A 15,168-nucleotide genomic window follows, 5' to 3' on the forward strand; every position below is an offset into this window, starting at 1 on the left:
CACGGATTCACTGCACGGTGATGTGCAAATGATAATAGCTTGTGCAAATGATGATAGCGTCAGTGGCTCTTACAAAGTAGTAATATACTGACCCCATAATATTATCCATAACTTTCTTTGCATTTGTTTCAAATTTGTGATTCAGGTTGGACTAGACCACGGACCTTCCCTCTTTATATTTGTTTATTTTAATGATCTATACGCAGAATTTCCCAGGTTTCTTGGTACTCCGTAAGACGAGAGACCGCTGAGACGTGCAACCTCTCGCGGCACGGCGCCTGACCCTTCTTTTCCTCACTCTTTCCGCAGAGGATAAGTACGGCGAGCGGAGACGGCAGGCATTACTGCTACCCACACTTTACATGTGCAGTGGACACAGAAAATATCCGCAGAGTGTTCAACGACTGTCGAGACATCATTCAAAGGATGCACCTCCGCCAGTACGAACTCTTGTGAGGGGGCTCACCGTGGAACCTGTGGTTTTAAATTCTTTGCTCCTTACTCTTTCTCTTGATACTACCCCACACAAAGTGGAAGAATATACTATAGAAATGTCAGTCTCTTCACTTTGTTTACTTTAATTATTTAACCTTAAAGCTGATTTGAAGCAAGTTTGGGTTGTTTTTCCTTCATGCTTTTTGGGACTATTTTTGTGCTTTATTTTGACATGCCACTTCTTCGTCATTCCACTAAGCCCTCCGGCTACCTCTGTTCCCTTAGGTTTTGTTTTTTTAACTGAACGTGCCCTGCTAAATTTTTTCCAGCAGGTTAACGTCAGTTCAAACTGGTATGTCAGCCGGATGACACTAAGGTCATACCTATCCCTCTGTGTGGGTTTCCTTTTTAACATGACATTGAAGAGTACTTGATGGGTGAAAAAAAGATTAATGCACTTTGTATCAGGTTATTAAATACTGTTGAGGAAGTAGACACACAATGTAGCAGCACCACAATATTTATTACTCTGTCACAGTTTTTAGCATTTCTGAGTTGCAGGTCAACTGATAAAGTGACCTCCTCTTTTAAGCCGTTACCGGCACAGGAAGTAGAGTAGATAATGAGAGGAATAGTGAAGACAAAGCAATTTTTCTGGGGTTTTGGAGCTAAGTGTCTCTGCACACCTCAGGCATTTGAATTACAGCTACTTTTCAGCCTGTTGCATCTAGGCAGGAAATTTACCACCCTCACTTACGTTATTTGTGCTGTCCACAAATGATCCTTTTCGTTCCGATCATTCTTGGACAACGGTCCTCTCCCTATATATATTTTTTTGTTTTACTGCTGGTTTATTATATTGTACAGACTGTAAAATGTAATATTATTTTGTACAACTTTATTGAAGAAAAATACTTGTAGAAGATCTTTGTGCCTTGATTATGGCTGTACCTGTAAAATGAGCTAAGATGTAAGTATGTTTTTGATTGCGCTGTACAGCTTGATGTCAACCTTACCTGCAGCAGTGACTGGAGGTAAGAACTTTATCTGTAGAGTTTAGGGGTTTTTTTCTGGTTTATATAAAAATGCTCTTTAGTATAAAAATTATAAATTATGCAAATTAACCACTTACCTTTCCAAGTAAGGTATTACAGTCACCGGATGTTGCAGCAAACATGCCTTTCTCTTTTGAAGTCTCAGCTTTAAAACATTGGAATTCATTCAAGTGTCCAAATTGCAACCTGGTGTTGTTTTAATGGGAACCAAGGAATTTTTTTTTTTTTCTCCTTTATATTTAGCAAATATGTTTGGTAATTCTTTGGTCATTCATAGAACTTCACAATTGCACAGACCGATTGTGAATGTGTAAAGCACCATTATATAGAGCTCTTCAATCTTTGTACCAACAGCGGCTTTCATTGTGCAAGTAAATAGCGAGAAAGAAGAAAAAAAAAAAAAAAGGTGTATAAACCCTTGTGTCTGGCCTAAGAGAATTACAAGATGACATTTTTATTTCTCTTTTAATAAAGAGACACATTAGAAAATTGTTTTATTTTAAATATTGTAGAATCAAAATGTGTGAATATTTCTCAAACTTGAATAATTTATGCAAATGACATTCTCAAAACAAGTTGTGGTACAGTACAATATATAAAAAGCAAGAATTGCTGTAGCAATAAGGCATGTCCTTTTTAGTAACTATAACACTGCTTTATATTTTATACATAGGTGTTTTATGTCTGTGACTATATACTTTTCCTGTGTCCAAGATAACCTGTACAAATGTCTAAAATTACAGTTGCAATAACAGAAACCTAGAGAAGTGTTAGACTACATTACTTTCTAGAGTGTTTTATCACACTTTGGACCATTCCCCCCACTTCATTTTAAATTTAGGGAGAGAGAAAGAGCTAACACCTTCCCCACGTTGGCATATAAATCAGCAGGTTTGATTAACTTTTTACTGTAAGCACCATTATTAGTTACAAACCCCAGTCAGTCATCTTTTTAAATTCAGACTACAGACGAATTGAGACCTTGTTTCTATTTGACGATAAGCAATCCCATTTTAGATACTATCATATGACCGTTTCCTCTTCCCAGAAATGTGTATGCTTTGATATCTGTACGTTCAATTTAGTCATCAGATATTTCCCAGAAAGTGAAAGCCTGGGTGGAATAAGCTAATAATAAACAAAATTCCCAAATGCAAAGATTCTCTCGTTTCCCATGCCAAAGAAAGTAATAGAGCGAATAACAAAAGACAGTCTTTTCTTTAAAAACAATCCCCAGCCCAGGAGCTCAGGCTAGAGCTCCCAGCCTCTGCAGGAACGTCAGCAGGAAAATTGGTCCTGGTGTGAACTAGTCCCTCTGGTTTTTCTGGGGCGGGTGGGGAGAAGCAGTAGGTTTGTCGCCTCTTCCCTCATACGCAGCACGCGAAGACGCTGAGCTCAGATTTTACATTCTCCCCGCTGCCCTCCCGGCAGGGGCCTGTGGCCCAGCTCTGCGGTTCGCTGCGCTGCAGCGCGGCCGGTGGCCTCCGCCTCCCCAGGGAAGAGCTAGTGCAGTTCAAAATGTGACTCTACAGTAAGTTAACAGAACTTGGCGGCCCTGCAGGAATCTAAAATAACGCGCATTCCTACCCCTGTCTGTCCGAGGACCGAGGGCCAAGGCATAGGATAATGTTACTGCAGCTGTATTTGACCTTCCTTCTTGCAGAAGATCGGCAACTGGAGGGCCCCTCACCACACAGATCTCTGGGATGCAATAGGGCCCTCTTTTTTTAAGCTCATCATAGCACATCTTTTTAAAAATAGCAGCTTGAGGTGTCACCCTAACTTTTCTTTAAGCAGGTTTCAAGTGTGTATCAGCAAACTGGATCCACGAGCTTCTTCCCGTTGTTGTCTGGTAGACGATAACTGCAAATTGTAGTCAGCTAACAATTTAACGTGCCAGGAACTGGAAGATTTCTTGTCCCAAACCAGAGTCCCTTACATATGACATCCTAAAAAGGTTACGGAAATCCGCATCTCTCAGTGCTGATGTATCTAGATTCTGCCTGACCCTAACAAACGGAAGTATGACATGAGAAGGGCCATGCAGCAATAAAACAGAGAAATGTTTCCAGTTTGCAGGACTGAGCCTCCACCAGGGTAAGACACTAGTGCAGATAAGTGATGAGGCTATAGGATTTACATAATGTACAGTTACACTTTTAATATACATATTTGATACAAAAATTATAGCAGGAAAAGGACTCATTTGATTGTAGAATACAGTATTTTTGTACAGCATGAAACGTTCATTTCAGTTAATTATTTATCCTGTAGTAGTCATATCAGCTGTATAGGACTTCTATGGTATGTGTAAATGCAACCTGCCTTCAGACTAGCAATCAAATTAGGTCATTTGCTGGCATGAATATAGTCTGATGTTTGACTGTTCTCAGCTTTGGTATTTCAGTGACTGAATGCAGATGTCTGGCTCTTCATACTGCTTTATGCTTACTGATTAAACGCTGAGCAAAATAAAATGGTGGCGTGAGAAGCTGAAAATGAGCTAGTATCAGGATTACAAGCAGAGCACCTGCTGCACAGTATATAGTAAAGACTCTGCTCTCATACGGAAGGAAGCATTTTTGGAGGGAGAAGCGAGTTGGTGTTATGCTGCCCTGGAAAAGAAACGAAGACCGTCACTTTGCTGTTACAGTGGGTCCTGAATCAGGAGTAACACCACAGCGGTCAGATCTCCAACTTCTAAATTCTGTGTTGGGTGGCAAGGGTTGGGGCCAGTTTCCTAGTACCAGTGCCTTCTCCAGGGGGCTGAAGCGTCCGTACCTTGCGGTGCTGGGCACTAACTGGAATATTCACCAGGCCAACATTAGCCCAGAGGCCAATCTTCCCTCTACTCCATCTAGCGTAAATAGAGAGCTGGGCTCCCCATCTGATCTGCCTTCAAGAGAAGCCTAACTTTAGCTGCTGTAAATCCACCTGGAAGGAGCCTTCCCAGGCTAAAGTTAGGGTCTGTGAATGTGCCCCTTCCTCCCCCGAGCCCTCCTCCTACCCAGTACATGCTGCAAAAACACGTTGGCTAATCCAAATTACGAACATGAACTTCAACGACAAAGAACTTCATTGGGTTTTGGCTTGACTTTGCAGTTCAAATTAAAGTTTACAACGGACCGAGGCTGAGTTAAAACAGTAGTGAAGACGATGCAACTTTAATTAGCCAACCTCTTGTTTTGCAGTGAAGGTGCACTGTCTGGCGTGTGCAGAGAGCATGTGTAGTTTGAAGGCAGCTACTCTCAGGAATATGGAATAAACAGAACTACTTTCAACAAGAAATAGTAACCGTTGCATAAAACGAATTTAAAAGTTTGGGGTTATCTGCGTATCGAGCAGCCTAAACTCAACAGCAGTAGAAGTACGTGAAAGATTTCCCCTCCCAAGTCTCAGACTACTCAGTAAACAGATCGTAGGTTTTGCTTCTTACTCCAAGTTTCTAGGAGTTCTGTTTTATTTTTGAACTGGGAAACGAATTGATTTACCTCTAAGGATATACTGAGCACTGGAACTGCCTGCGAGAGCATAACCAACACGCTGTATAAAATGTGAATTGGAAATGAGGAGGCAGACTGTTGGCATGTGACAAATGTTTTCACTGTGTGAAGCGGTTAATGCACAAGTTCGAAAACCATGATCACCGTGCAAGAGTTTGAGGTGGAAATGGTCTTGTTTTCAGAGCTGGTAAATCAACCAAGCCAAACTAGTCTTTCTACTGTTCAGTGCACAATACTGATTATTTTTACAAGTCAATAGTTTACAACGCACCCTCTTTATAAGAAGATGTTAGATGCTTGTACCCAGATACTAATTAGATCTTTAACGGCATTGCTTTGTACCACACAGCACATGTGGCTCCCACAGATGTACTTTATAAAGTGGATGCAGTGTACTGAGTGGGTTGGGTGGGTAGGCAATTTTTTTATTTTTTGTTTTTACAGGTAGAATCAGTTTTAAAATATAGCTGACTGCCATGTTGATTTATTTATGAAAGTTATCTGACAAAAATAAAAAAAATTAAAACTTACCATGATGAAACTAGGATTGTTTCTATTCCTCCAACTGAATGACGGGACGCTGATTTCTGGAATTTTCCCAGCGTGCAGCACTTCACAAGCACTATGGGTATGCCCACTGAGAATCAAACGGGGATGAAACCACCATATCAGCTAGAACACAAAACGGTAAAGCACAAAAATTGAGTCATAGCTAAAAAGAAATTGAGCTTAAACCCCCTTTTTTTTTTCTTCTAACAGAATGAAACGATGGCAATTCTAATATTCTTACAAAGCGCTTTGTGTAAACTTCTGTTTTCCAATGAGACGTGTTGATACTGTAATAGTAATCATACCCATTTGGCCCTCATCCCAAATTTTTTGTGGCCATACGGATCAGAAGAACAAAGGCAATAGCGTGCTGCTGACATCACAAATAGAAAAACCTCGGGTTTAGTAAAGCAATGCTTTTTTCTTGGCTAAGGGGGAATCTTGTACTGCCAATCCTGAGTGAACACATGTACGCAGAAGGAAACAAATGCTGACCATTAGATTTTTAGGGAATACTTTGACTTCACGTTTTCCTGTAGTTACTAATTCAGCAAAAGCAGTGCCTTCAAAGGGTTGGAAGACAGTGGCTTTCTACTAGGTTTGTCCATAATCTACACAGTACATGAAGTACAAAACGCTCAACTGGAGGTAACAGCACCGCAGCAGACTTAAGAGCGCCGGGACCTACGGCCTGTACCTGGGAAGCCCTGCAGAATCAAGGCCGTGATCGCGATGATCCTCAGGAGAGCAGCTCTAACAAGCAGCTTCTCAAAGGCCTCATTAAAGCGGGAGCAGCTGTGGTCTGTTTGTCTCGGCTAACGTCCTTTCCAAAATTTTTTAATCTACATACAGCTACACTCGTGTCCCCCTCCCACCCACCCACCGATACTCAAGTTCCTAATATATCAAACCTTTTGTGATGCTTCTTGAGACAGTACGTCATACTTTTCTTTAAATGGGATGTTCTTCTCCTCTGGAGGAGCAGAATCTTCTCCACTGCATTCAGCATCACTTTTCCGATAGAGAGGGTAATGCTGGGAGACATTCAAAGCAAGGATCAGTTGCTCACGGTCCAGCCTTTCTGGAACAGTAATAAATACACTAAAAACACGTCAACATGTTGCCTCACCCCACCTCTAACGCACCTGTAAAAGGATGGGTTCTGAAGCTGGAAGCTTTTCCACATCACTGCACCTTTTGTTGGAATGATTCGGTTTCTGTGAATAAAATCAACCCATACGTATTGTCTTCACCTATGTGTACCACAGGGGTGGGGAAGGGAATTAAACAATAGCTAGGTTTTGAGGGGTTGGGGGTTTCTTCTTGTTTCGTTTTTTGCAAAAAGCAGCATCAGCTCAGCGTACAGTGTTTAAATACTGTCCGCTGTATAAACTTTTAAGAGCCTCTACTGTGGATGGAAGGGGAAATGCTGTAATTCCCCTTTCTCTATAAGCTGTAGATACGGTTGCGCTCTTTCTGAATGCAGAAAGCAACAGCAGAATCTCACTGCACAAACAAGGCAGAAGAGATTTAGGGCAGCCCAAGAGAGAGAGCAGTTAGAGTCTAGCAATTTTTCCACTGGGAGCTGGTTTCCTGATTGACTGCCGACCCAGTCAATCATGCTGCCTACCGTGCGTCCAGTCGGCCTATGAAAAAGGGAAGAGGAATGAAACACAAGAAGCAATTGGATTTGATGAAACAATACTACAATTAAAACATTACTAGGCTATCAAGACAGGACTCCAGTAGAATCAGAAAACTAAAAGAATAGGCTAGTTTGAAGGATATAAAACAGAACAATATGCATAAATATAAATGCAGGGATTATTATGTCTCTTAAGTCAAAGGCGGGTTACAGAACTTCTCCTGCCATTCCCTGGAACAGAGGAAATGACACCCTCAGTTTGCTGGCAGCACTGACAAGGAAGTTAACACCATTAACACAGAGCAACACAGTTAATAGTTAAGTAAAAATGGTAAGAGGCAAATGGGGAGAAGAAAGATTTGCTAACAAGCTGCAATATGAATAGGAAGCAGATTTTTTTCAGGAGACTCTTAGTTATATCCTGACTGTTGCTGCAGTATCAGTATTCGCATTGCAGCAGCCGAGTTGCTGGCTACGATCAGATCTTTAATAAACTCTTACCTGCTGGGAGCAATTCAGTTTGTGAGAAAGCGCCGCAAGCTTTGCCTCTGAGGTACGGCAGACGGCACAGCCATCGCCCTCCATGGCTACGCTGTTCACTATGACAAAGCTGGAAAATACCAGGGAGCGGGCAAAAAGAAGGGAAGTGGGGAGGACAGGAAAGCATTTGCTATTCATGCACGTGCGTGGGATAAACTTTATTTTATAAAATGCAAGTGGTCCAAAGTTGGGCACAGCTCAGCAAAACAGCAGAACGTTAACAGCTTCCGAAATCACGTGCTAGAAACCCTCTTTTGAGTATCCATACCGTAGCCATTTCTCTGCCTGGTAGGCTGCTTTATAATCAGTTGTTAATTAGGTTGCACAATATACCGTATGCTATGCTTCATGTTTACACTTCAAGATTTTTTTTCTGTTATAACAGATACTGAAGTGGTATTCTAGTGGAATGTTAGAAGCCCACTAAGGTGAATTCTGAGGGAAAGGAGAACTTGCTTCTCTCCCCACACACATTTTAGACCTCAGAGACCTAATTTTAGACATTCGATTTCTTCAGCACAACTGAAAAGCAAAACAGCACTGCATTTGGCTGGCTACCCTGAACAAACTTAGTTTCGTACTTTGTGGTGTCTCACACAGAAACAGGATTTTACTTGTAATAGAAAAAGATTTCCCTGTAGATTTCAAATCAACTTTGAACTTCTGCCACAAGATTCATACCTGTTTAGTCACTCATTCAGGACTCAAGAGATATATTTCCTGTTCAATTCAGTCTGTTTTACAGACGTACATGAGCTGAATGCCCTCCCCTTAAGAGATACTGGTCAAAACAAAAAAAATTTTAATTCTTTTTATCAAATTAAGCTGCTTTTATACCATAGATTGGTTGTAAAATCGTTTATCTGGGAACGTTTCATTAATAATGCAGCTGATTTCAGTTAACAAATATGATACTAGACATACAATCTGCAACTGCATGCAAGAATTCTGCTGTGCTGTTTTATCAAAGGGGACACGGAGATGTTCCTTAATAACTATTTTTTAAAACAGCTGAAATACGTATCTAGAGGACCCCCCATCTGCATGATAAACAATATCATTATACTGAGCATTCACGAAGCCGATAGCTCTTCCTAAAAAAGACACGCCATTTCTAGACCTGTTCAGAATATTTTTAATGTTTGCTTAATTAAGGGAACCAGTGTAAACTGGTAGGTTTTGAATTTTACATTTGCATGAGTGATGATAACCTGATGGCATACATGCCAAATGCAGACTGGCAATGGGTCTTCCCTTCGTATATCTGAGATTTAAAGACAAATGCCTTGCCACAAACCCACTACTGCTTTCCCTCATCGGGTTCCTGCATGGTATCTAAAAGTAACAGAAGGGGACACGGCAGACAGCTGCAGCCACAGACACACAACGATGAGAACAAGCTCTGTAACAAGGTCTACTCTAAGCCAAAACCAGCTTGCGCATTATTACCCCACCCTGTGGAAAAACTGTGGACAAGCAACTGCTATGTTCCCAAATTCCTCAAACAAGAGTTAAGTTCTGCAGACTAAAGAAGTTATTAAAATTAATGAAACTCTTAACTTGTAAGCACAGAGGGGGTTTGTTTGTGTTTCTTTACTGAATCCTATTCTTCTGTTATGTTTACAGCCATGGGTCATTACCAGCTGCAAGGAAGTAAAAAGGCAAACCAGAGAATTTGATCCTGACTCCACAGTACTTTTCCATTTAAAAGGAAATTGTTACAATTCACCTAGCTCAAAGTACGGCTTCCACTCTGTATCAAACTACAGGTTTGTACAAAGCGTTTGATGTTTAACACATCACAAGCTAGATACAAAGTTTAAAAAAAAAAAAAAAAAAAAAAAAGCTCTAAGTTAAGCATTCCCATACTATTTCATTAGCAATTCCACTTCCAGTTCTCAGTTTTCATCACTCGGGCCTGCTAGCTCAGTAATCGCTACTCTAAACATTGAAAAAAAAAATTAAATGTACTCACTTTATTCCTTTTCGAGTTATTAGCTTTCCTGAAGTAAAGTTGAAAACCTTTTCAAATCGATTTACCTTGTAAGTAGTCATTCTGTGTCACAGAGCAAAAATACAACTGAGGTAAGAAACTGGCATTGTAAATCATCTGACACAGGCGCTTTACAGTTTGTAGACCATGCAGCTTGCTGCTCCATTATCTAGATCGCACATTCATTCAGCAAACTCACGGGGATGCTCTGACACCCATAGTGTACTCCGTCCCAGTCACATCAAGGTAAGCACAGCCATCCTACAGAAGCACAGCAGAGCGAGGGCGCTTACGCTCCTCTAATGCTGAGGTAATGGGAAGGGGAATGTGCTCAGAAAAGAGGCCCAACACACGGAAAAGTAGCTTCAAGACTTCTCTGCCAACGCAGAAAGACCGGCTCTGGACAACTTTACATATGCTCAGAGAAGCACAAAAGTAAAACTGTTCTAAAATGTATTCTTAGGGTGCATTGTGCACAGATGGATACCTTGTAAGACCTCGCTCTAAATTACAATCCCTTCTAATTTGGTTATGATCAAAAACTTTCTGTATAAACACACAAGAGGTCACGCAGACACAAAACCAGTTACTGTATGCATTCCTTTCGCTGGCAAGACTTACTCATAATGAAATCCAATGTCATGATTCCCAACGATAACCACTAGCTCAGTAGAAACTGGATACTTAAACATTTTCCGAAATCTCCTGACATCATCTGCCCATGCCTGCATGAAAAAAATAAATGGAGAAATTAATGCTGTTCGACAGTATCGAAGGTGACCACTAGTATATAATACAGAAGCGCACACTCAGTGAGACGTTTACATTTTATAAGTTTTATATGAGGGGAAAAAGTGCCAAGATACTACCAAAAATGAAGGAGAATCACAACATTTCAACTCATATCTAAAACACTAGAAACTCTACCAGTAGGACAACTATATTAATATTAAACAAAGCCTTGCATACCTAGCCTGCTTTCTTCTGCCATCTATTTCCTTCAAGAAATCCTCGTTTTTTGAAATAAGAGAGCTGTTGATGTCATACCTGAGGTGAGCTCCATTTTCCTTCATCAAAGACATCTCCCAGAATAAAAACAATATCTGGCTGCAGTAACCATAAGGCGGTTTGGAAAGATCTCTCCATTTGCCATTCCCTGAAAGGAAAACACATACCCAGTCATCACTGCCTAACTCCTGGATCCTCAACTCTGAATACACAAACACAGCCTGGCAGGAACGGGAAGATGGCTCCTACACACTGAAAGCACTAATATGGAATTCAAATTAAATACTTAGAAATCAGGTTTAAGTACAATAGGTGCGTCTTACCTGGTGGGTCATTCCACTACAATACAACCAGCCCCAACTCATGCAAGAATTAATACCAGCTTGTTGAATTTTCATTACAATTCCATTAAACAGCAATTAATCAGAACAGTGAATTATTGCACGTTTTACTACGCTATTGTTTCTGCAGCAAAAGTTTATAATGTTCATATCATGGTAGAATTAGTACTTTCGGCATTCTGCTTTTTCTTCTTTTGGACTAACAGCCATGGCTTTGTAGGCATAGGATTGGATTATCTTTGTTTTTAAATGTCATTTTGCCTCCGATTCTTCTACTAGAGAGACAAACTTCTACCAGCTTCCTTATCTCTGCAATTAAAGGTATCGACTATTGGGACATCCACGTTATCTGGCTCATTTTTAAGGCATTCTATAAAATAGTGACATACTGGAAAAGACTATCGGACCCATCAAAAATGCTCAGGCATCTACACCCACATACCACCCGAACATTCAAGACTGCACTGCCTCAGTAAGTCCCATTCATTAACCTTTCAACGCTGGTTTACTACCCAGCGCAGATCCAGATTGGCAAGTCAAAGGCAGCATGCACGCTTCTTACGAGTACCACAACATTGGTTTTAAACATCTGTCCCATTAGCTACTATTAAAAACTCTAAAACCAGGATAGAGATTATTCAAAAAAATTAATTAATACCTTCTCAGCTTATCCAGCCAATGTCCTTTGATTTCACCAAGCAGGTGAGTATCAGCTAAAATTACGGCCTTTAGGACTGAAGTTGAAGTCTCTTTTTTATCCACGTGAGCTCCACCTTTCACTTCTGGCCATCGACATTGAAAAATTACCACATAATAAATTAAAAATTCACAAAATATTAACACTGAGCTGACAAAGCACACAAGTTTCAGCAGGAAACAAAGCCTCTTCTTCAAAGGAAGACTCTTCACAGTGGTCGAGCTAGAACTCAGCATTGCAGTACCAGCATAAGACTCTTTCACAATGGCTCAGTTCTCCTCTCTCAGGTGAAAACGGTAGGGGCTAGTTAAAGGATCACGTTGGGCTTCGTCTCAGTACAAAATCCCTGTGGAGAAAATACAAAATAAAATATTCATTAAGCCAGCATTCCCTGTAAGGCCTACAGTGTTAGCTTCTCGTCACCCTGAAAGATTTGGAACCGTGTAATTGACCTAAAAAGCAAAGTTGGTCTTCTCCTTCAGGTACACAGACGGCCATGGCGCTGAGCATAGAACTGTACTCTCTCCTACCAGGCCCAAGGCAACCAGTTTAAAGCCAGCCAGGATCTTGGTGCATGATGTGTGTTTTAAAACTATATAGTGAAAACACCGTGAGTAGGGGTCAAAGGTAGGTAAAGACAGAGCTTAGCTTGAACAGCAAAAAAAAAAAAATCCACTAGGATCCATATCATCCTGGCCACCGCAATGCCACGTGCAATCACTTTCTGGCACAACTCACATAACATGACTATGCCAAATCAATGCAATTACCACCTTTAATACGGCTCATTGTAATAATCTCCAAGAACAAAAAGCAATTTACTATCCCAGAACAAGTTTACCGGAGCTTTCCAGGAATACAGATACATGACTAGTTAACTACTGCTGCTTCATTTCTAACAAGGGGACAAGAAGAAACATTTAAGCCTCGGAAACAGAAACTGTGCTACAGCTGAAGAGAAATGTGGAAAAATGAGCCTAAGTTGGTAAGCTTACTGTATTTACTGATTTCTTCTACCCTGGATAGTTTATAACCCAAACAGGGAACTCTACCCCTTTTGAAACTACAATATTAGTTTCTGCCATTTTAAAGGCAGAAACAAAACAAATGTCTTCACTCCAATAAGCCACAATTGTAACAGGGCTCATTGATTGTTTCACTTGTTTACAGGCATTTAACAGAAATTCATTATTTCTGGTGTAAGAAGGAAATACCCACACTTTCACAGTTCTGTTTCTTCTACAGTCCTTGGCAGAAACACTTTTCCAGTGTAAGTGCCCACAAGACACAAGTATCCCACCTGAGAGGACAGGGATACTAGCCCTACTTTCAAGTAAAAGCACTCGGGTTCCACGCGCAACCTCTCAGGGTTTCAGTCTGAAGAGTACTGCATGTCTGAAAGACCCACTTTTTAAAGGTAAACAGTGTAGCATGGTCACAGTAAAAGGGACTCCAGGAGAGCTATAAAAATGTTACTTCACATGCTCATGAACAAACTTCTAGAGAAATCCACAAAGAAAAGTCTTCTCCCTGCCCAAGAATGGGACTGCAATTTTGCTTTCTACAACAGAAAAATTCCAACATAGGACTAACATCCAGGATGTTAGCAATTACTGAACACAGTACTCAGACAGTGATTAGCAGCCAATGTTCATCTGAATTGACTACATCTGATTAGAACTGTGAATACTCGGTACCTTTGAATATTTAGACCCTAAATATTAGGAACACTAGGACAAAATTACAGAATCACACAAAATTAGTGGATCTTTTCGAAAATCCTGGTCTCAGTTACATGCAGAACACAAAACAAAACTTAAATTGCTTTACTGCCCTATGCCTTAGCCCATTTGATTGATGTCTCATGGAAATCGAAAACTGACATGTGACTATTATCTTATCTTTCCAACCAAAACCTCTATTTGATAATAGCCACTTATTTTCAAACACGAGCTTCCCATATCACCACTACAAAGTACTTATTCAAGACAAAGAACTATTAGTCTGCATCATGTATCATTTCTAATATGCATTATTTAACGTTAGCATGACTAATACCTAACTGCATGCAATTCAGTTCTAACTAAACTTAGTTTAGCAGGAGAAAGCCACCGGCCAGACGTCACAATTTCACAAAACAGAGGAACTACACATAAAGGCTGATTAACTTGTTTAATATTAATCTCATCTGCACTTTAACTAGCAATAAAAATCAATGAGACTTTGCTTGTACATCTAACAACACGGCAAGATTAAAGCAGAAATGTCTGTTCAACAGATACAGCAACAAAGACAAAAGACAGGTAAATTCTTAACTAAGCACACAAATTCATATGGCCTTATCCTGCACAAACTGCACCTACCCCAGAATTTGGAAGCAGACTTTGGTAGTCCTAGATAGTCTCCTCTTCCAACAAAAATAGTACTAATTTGAACCGAAAATGCCAGTAAGTTGTTTAACTTGCATTAGGCATGTCAAAAAAAAAACAAACTATAAAAACCAAAAAACCCTATGACTCTTCTTATTCACAACCTACACAAAGCTTAAAACAAATAAAACCTGTCATTTTGCTATCAATATCTATGCATTCTCTAGAAGCTTTTCATTATTTTTCACACATCAAATTTCTTCAGAAGCTGTCCGAACAGCTACAGAGCTGCAGCAAAAAGCCAGTGTTACATATCGGGGCGGGGGGAATCAGGTCTTCAGAAGTAAAATGACCCCATCAAATGCAAAAAAAACCTCAAAACCTGCAATTAGCAGGAAAGAAAAACATCTTCAAGGCAAAACCGCCATTTTCAAAAGTCACAAGCAGCAACTGACACAATCAAAACCTCAAACAGAGTCAGTCATTTCTACAAACATTCCCTGTCCCGGCATTTCTGCTGCTAGCTGTTACTATTTTGGGAGTGTGCCGCAGATTTGGAAGATGCCAGAGGTCTCCCATCTGCACCCTACATCTCCAGCTTTCCTGATAGTGAAAGAAAAAAGGAAAGAGGCAAGAAAAAAAAAAAAAAAGAAAAGAAAAATCACAGGAAGTCAGTGATGCAGAACAAAAGACAACTCCGACTACTGGCTGACAGAAATCCCTGCCTACCTTGCTCTGCCACCTGCCAGCCCATGGCTGCTCACATCCCAGCTGAACTGTTTGCTCAGGACTGTAGCTGCACATCTCTGCACACCAAAGTAAAAGCAGTTTAACCGGAAACCAGGCACATGCAGTAGTAATCCCAACCTCACATACGGGTACCCAAGGACCAGAGACCCACATCCTCTCACACGTGATGGCAAGGTCAAAAATAATGCTGTCAGACTGCACACGCGCTGCAAGATGGAGCTGTGGTTCAGCATGTTGCTGTACAATACATTGCTACTATTCCTCCTTGCATGGCTGATTATTA

The 15,168-nt window shown here is 40.6% G+C and overlaps 2 protein-coding genes across 9 annotated transcripts in view; one reads left to right on the plus strand and one right to left on the minus strand.

Moving 5' to 3' along the window:
* The window catches only part of GNAL (G protein subunit alpha L), a 205,623-nt gene extending 200,100 nt beyond the window's left edge, over nt 1-5,523 (plus strand). For all 5 annotated transcript variants that reach the window (XM_076329989.1, XM_076329991.1, XM_076329992.1 and 2 more), the window contains one exon: nt 310-5,523. In XM_076329989.1, coding sequence (XP_076186104.1) covers nt 310-456 — 147 coding nt within the window. In that variant the 3' untranslated portion in view covers nt 457-5,523. The remainder of the gene's footprint in view (nt 1-309) is intronic.
* Nucleotides 1-15,168, minus strand: part of MPPE1 (metallophosphoesterase 1) — a 43,008-nt gene that overhangs the window by 7,370 nt on the left and 20,470 nt on the right. Inside the window, exons 1-9 of one of the 4 annotated variants that reach the window (XM_076329995.1) lie at nt 14,865-14,993; nt 11,728-12,112; nt 10,768-10,876; nt 10,342-10,445; nt 9,703-9,783; nt 7,689-7,797; nt 6,688-6,759; nt 6,454-6,576; nt 5,525-5,665 (exon numbers count right to left, since the gene is read on the minus strand). In XM_076329995.1, the coding sequence (XP_076186110.1) occupies nt 5,525-5,665; nt 6,454-6,576; nt 6,688-6,759; nt 7,689-7,797; nt 9,703-9,783; nt 10,342-10,445; nt 10,768-10,876; nt 11,728-12,002 (1,014 nt within the window). In that variant the 5' untranslated portion in view covers nt 12,003-12,112; nt 14,865-14,993. Of the gene's footprint in view, nt 1-3,922; nt 4,106-5,524; nt 5,666-6,453; nt 6,577-6,687; nt 6,760-7,688; nt 7,798-9,702; nt 9,784-10,341; nt 10,446-10,767; nt 10,877-11,727; nt 12,113-14,129; nt 14,233-14,864; nt 14,994-15,168 lie in introns of those variants that run through there. The other 3 variants (XM_076329997.1, XM_076329998.1, XM_076329994.1) reach the window with 3 other exon arrangements.

Source organism: Aptenodytes patagonicus, chromosome 2, assembly GCF_965638725.1.
Source record: "Aptenodytes patagonicus chromosome 2, bAptPat1.pri.cur, whole genome shotgun sequence".
Lineage (NCBI taxonomy): Eukaryota > Metazoa > Chordata > Aves > Sphenisciformes > Spheniscidae > Aptenodytes > Aptenodytes patagonicus.